At 31.5% G+C, this 4,609-nt stretch overlaps 1 protein-coding gene across 1 annotated transcript in view; it reads left to right on the top strand.

Annotated features, from left to right (window-relative positions):
- Positions 1-1,802, top strand: part of LOC107638322 (U11/U12 small nuclear ribonucleoprotein 48 kDa protein) — a gene marked incomplete in the record, with an annotated part of 4,911 nt that extends 3,109 nt beyond the window's left edge. The window contains 4 exon segments of the mRNA XM_021120357.1: positions 8-177; positions 356-470; positions 767-874; positions 1,027-1,802. Coding sequence (XP_020976016.1) covers positions 8-177; positions 356-470; positions 767-874; positions 1,027-1,656 — 1,023 coding nt within the window.

Here is a 4,609-nt window from a genome sequence, read left to right as displayed (position 1 = left end):
TGGCATCGATGATTCGAAATCTGATAATAGAAACGAGGAAGAGATCAATTGTGTAGTCAAAACAAAGATTTTCGAGTCTCAGGTTTCGGCAGCTGTTGCAGCATTGCATGAGCGGTCTTTGCTTGAAGGCGAAATTAGGAGAATATGGTTCTCTCATCAGCCAAGTAAACAGCAGCTGTACGTTGAAAATGTTATCTTACTCTCTTTTAGATGTATTCTGCAATTTTGTGCCGAGTCTTTATTAGTGTTGGCAATTTCTTTTATTTTGTCCCCTTTGAGCATTTTCAATCATACTGTTTTGTGGATATCATTATCATAAGCTACTCCTTAATATGTAGAATTTTTTTCCCCATAGGTTTGCTGAGCACTGTTATCTGTCTGAGAGAGCAAGTGAGGAGCGGGGAAAGCGTGTTGATTATAGGCCTGTAATTGATCATGATGTTCTTCATCGGCAGAAGTTGGCAAAACAGGTACTTTAAGGATGGTTTATATTACCGAGGAGCATAATTCCCAATGTTGTATTTGCATTTTTGTTTCTAGCTGGATGAGTCTCCACATTTTACTCCTCTATCATTGTTTATAATGCAGAAATACTTGATTTGATGATGGATGATGAGTTAGGGAAATTAGTTGTTTATGTTACCTTGGATATAAAACCAGTATGGGATCAACGGACTTATGAAATACATGTCCTAAGTAATGGAAATAGCATTAACATTTATGTCTGTCATTCCAATAACTGATACATATTTTCTATTAATAATAGGATTCATCTAGACAAAAGACAAGAGAGGAATTGCTAGCTGAAGAAAGGGATTACAAACGTCGGAGAATGTCTTACCGTGGGAAGAAGATACAGTCATCAGCTATACAGGTAGAAGTGCAGTATTGGTAGGAGGTTTTTGGTTGATATGTGTTTTTGCACTGTTTACTCAACATTCTTTGCAAAGAATTTTTATTTATTTTTTAAATGACTTCTTATCTCTTATTTAACGTATATTCCCAATACGAAACTCCTCATTAAAGGTGGCAAGGGACTTGATAGAGGAATACATGGAGGAAATCAAGCAGGTTGGAGGGGTTGAGAATCCTGTGAAAGTTTCTGAAGAAAATGGGATGTTTCAATCTAAACCTCCCTCTGGTGATGTCATTCCTGTGGAAGTTAATAATTCCCGGAAAACTGCTTATGACTCACATGCAGTGATAATCACTAACTCAAGTTACATTGAGCAAAGATCATACACTAAGTGCTCTGAAAAAACAAAACCTGAGGAGGATATGCCTTCTAGACATAATGAGCAACATAGAAGACAACATTACATGAGCCATGATTATGTAGGAGAGAAACAGAATGCTGGTAAAGTGAAATATGATAAAGATAATGATTCTGCAAAACCTGATAGACACAGAAGTCATAGCCAATCATATGAGCATAGCCATCATCATCAGAAGCAAGATTACTCAAAAAGAAAGAAGTATGATTACTCATCAAGAGCTAGGGATAGGTGGCAAAAGGACTCAGACAGGAATAACGTTTCAGACTCTTCCATGAAGGATGCATTTTCAGATCGATACATGCCTTCAGAATCTCTTGATATTTGTGAGGATGACATCTCCTCTGTTGCCAAATATACCAAGCCTGAAAGATTGTCATAAGGAACTTTGTTCAGAATGTCTTGGCTAGCTAGAATTGTTAAGTTTTTTCTCCCATTGGTAAGTTATGCTAGTTATGTTTCTGATTTAAATGTTGAATTTAAAGTTTGGATGTTTACTCTTACTTTTAACGTGGTTTATTTGCATAACCTTGCAGTATTAACTTATCAAGCTTCAGCAATTTTACCAATGTATCCTTCTTTGTATCCTTAACTGTGAAAGTACATCTCTAAGAAAGCTTTCTTTGTTGTGTAGTCTTTCTGTTCTTTATCATTAATCTCAAGGTAAAAGCAACAAGATGCCAATTAAGTCAACAGCAATTAAATCTATTACGTCACTAAATTTTCTAATTCACTACGTGATTGTTTACTTATATTTTTTATTGTAATCAATTATGTTATGCATGTGCTAGGATAAAATTCGGGGGATATTGGATAATATTCCTTGTTTTTGCTATTAAACTATCTGACTATTGAAAGAGCAATATGGTATTTAGTTATTAATGTGAAGCAGCTCTACTGACACCTTAACACTTAACAGTCTTATGTTTTTTGATGTCTCAATAAGCACTGATTAGATGTGAATTATTGTTTTTTCGTCTTTTCATTTTTCAAATCAATAATAGTTTGCCTCCTGTTTACTGCCAGCCTCTTCTAAACCATAGCTTAGAACAGTCCCGTGGAAAGGTTATCATTTAAAACAATGTATTTATTAAAAGAAAATTTATTAAGTGTTTCAGCATTATGTGATGTCTATATGCCTTTTTACTTGGCTAGCTACTCTTTTGCTCTGATTTCAAACCTGCTAGAACCAACAGAATGTGTTAGTATTCTTGCAGTTTTTCCCCCTCCATTTTCTTGCAACACAGATAAAGGATTGGTTTGTTTAGATTTTATGATTTCCTATTTTTTTTAAGTTACAGCTACATATATGCAACTCCATCTTACTCTGGATTTCCTTTTTTTCTCCCCGTTGCTGCTTTGAACATGTTGCTTATATTACCTGTTTATGTTCTGAGTACTTTTTATTTCTTATTAAGTCTGACATGATCACTTATTCTGACCTGATGATGTATTGCTTCTCCGATTCCAGGGTGTTTTGCCTCTGATATCCTGCCTTTATAGTTACTCAATATCCTATTTGGCATCTTGCTTCGTCAATTACATTTAATTCTGATATGGTTCCTAGATATACTTCTATTCCTCCTCCATACACTGTCTTGTCAATTCTTTCTTATTGTGTCCACTAAGTTCTGTAATATATGATATTTTTAATAGAAAAATATTTCTTGGCAAGTTGAGGTTGCTTATATCCTTGTTAGTTGGTGCTTTTAACTTGAGGTGTTCCCTGTATATTCTTTCTTTATGTCTTCTGTTCGATCTGATGAAGGAGGTTTGCAAAATTGTTACGACGAGAAGATATGTCACGTTGTGAAAATGTGAACAGGTGCTCCAATGTACTATAAATAGATCTTTTATGCTTGCTTTTGGGTATTGTTCATGAGCAATTTTTTTTTTTTTTTTGAACACTTTGAAATTGGGGGCTTCTATATTGTCGCTTCATGGATAAATTGTATTAAATAGTTTGTGTAACCAGATGTAGAGTTAGGTTCATGGTTTTGAATAATATTCTAAAGTGTTTTTTAATGCTTGAGAATAATTGCTGGACGGACAACTTTGCTCCAATATTCTGGTTACTTGTGTTTTCCGCATTCCCTATCCTGAGATAATTGTAATAGTTATATGCTAATAAAAATTCTGTTTTGTTATTACAGGTTTTCTGAGTCTATTGAGGTCCAGATGCTGCAATAGATGAACTCTGTTCAACCTTTAAAATTAGTTTTACTAGTTTATACATTTACATAATCTTTACATTGGTCTAAAGATGTTTGGCGTTTCGATGGCCCAAAAATATTTTAATTAAAAAACTGTGAAAATACCTAACATACCCTTTAGTTTAGCCGTAGTTTTGCCACAAGTTATTAATGGTTTAGCATTTGCAAAGTGCCTTCATCGGTGACCTCTCTTGTACAATTACATTGATAAATTAAATTAAGGCGGAAAAAACCAACTATTTTCATGTGAAAAAGAATCCGAACTCGTTAAATAATAATGTTAGGTGCCATTTGCGTTAGTCCTTAGGAATCTGTGTCTAACACACATGAATTTGTTTTATTTGCAAAAGAAGCATTAACTTATTATTGCATGGAAAAAGTTTGGGAATTAAAATAATTTAGCTATAATTAGCCAAAAAAATTTTAATTTGACTTTATTTATATAATTTTTTTTATATTTTGATTTTTTATCTCACTCTCTTAACATTTAATTTATTACATTGTATTCCTAGTTATTAGAATGTAACATATCGCATATTAATGAGATCTTTTGTAATTTGATTTTTATATATACTATTGTATTAAAGACTAATCATAATAATATACTATGAATATCATTAATGTTAATTGATTTTTTTTTTGTAATCACTAATTTATTTTTTTCTTATTATTTCACTGCACCTAAGTAATATTAGAGGTTAGAGTAATGAGTAATCTAAATTTTAATTGTCATTAATTTTAATTAATTTTTTTTGTAATCACTAATTTATTGTTTTACTTATGTAATATTTGCTTTATGTTTTTCAAAGTGGAATAATAATTTATTTTGATTTTCTAACACAAATATTTTCAATTTTATCATAATTGGATTTAAAAAAATATCAAATACTTAAATTAATTTATTCAAGTGACAAATTTATTCGTAACATTCATAAGTTCATGTACATAACATCTATAATTTCATATTAATAACATCCATAATTTCATATTTATAACATTCATGATTTCATTCATATGATATCCATAACTAATAAATTTTTACAACTAATATTACCAAATTTTAAACTATGTGTCTTTTTATTGTATTTTTTCAAATTATTATCTCATATCTGCACTAATGAA

This window comes from Arachis ipaensis, chromosome B04, assembly GCF_000816755.2.
Source record: "Arachis ipaensis cultivar K30076 chromosome B04, Araip1.1, whole genome shotgun sequence".
Classification (NCBI taxonomy): domain Eukaryota; kingdom Viridiplantae; phylum Streptophyta; class Magnoliopsida; order Fabales; family Fabaceae; genus Arachis; species Arachis ipaensis.
The sequence above is the reverse complement of the archived record's forward strand: the minus strand, read 5'-3'. Positions and strand labels throughout refer to the sequence as shown.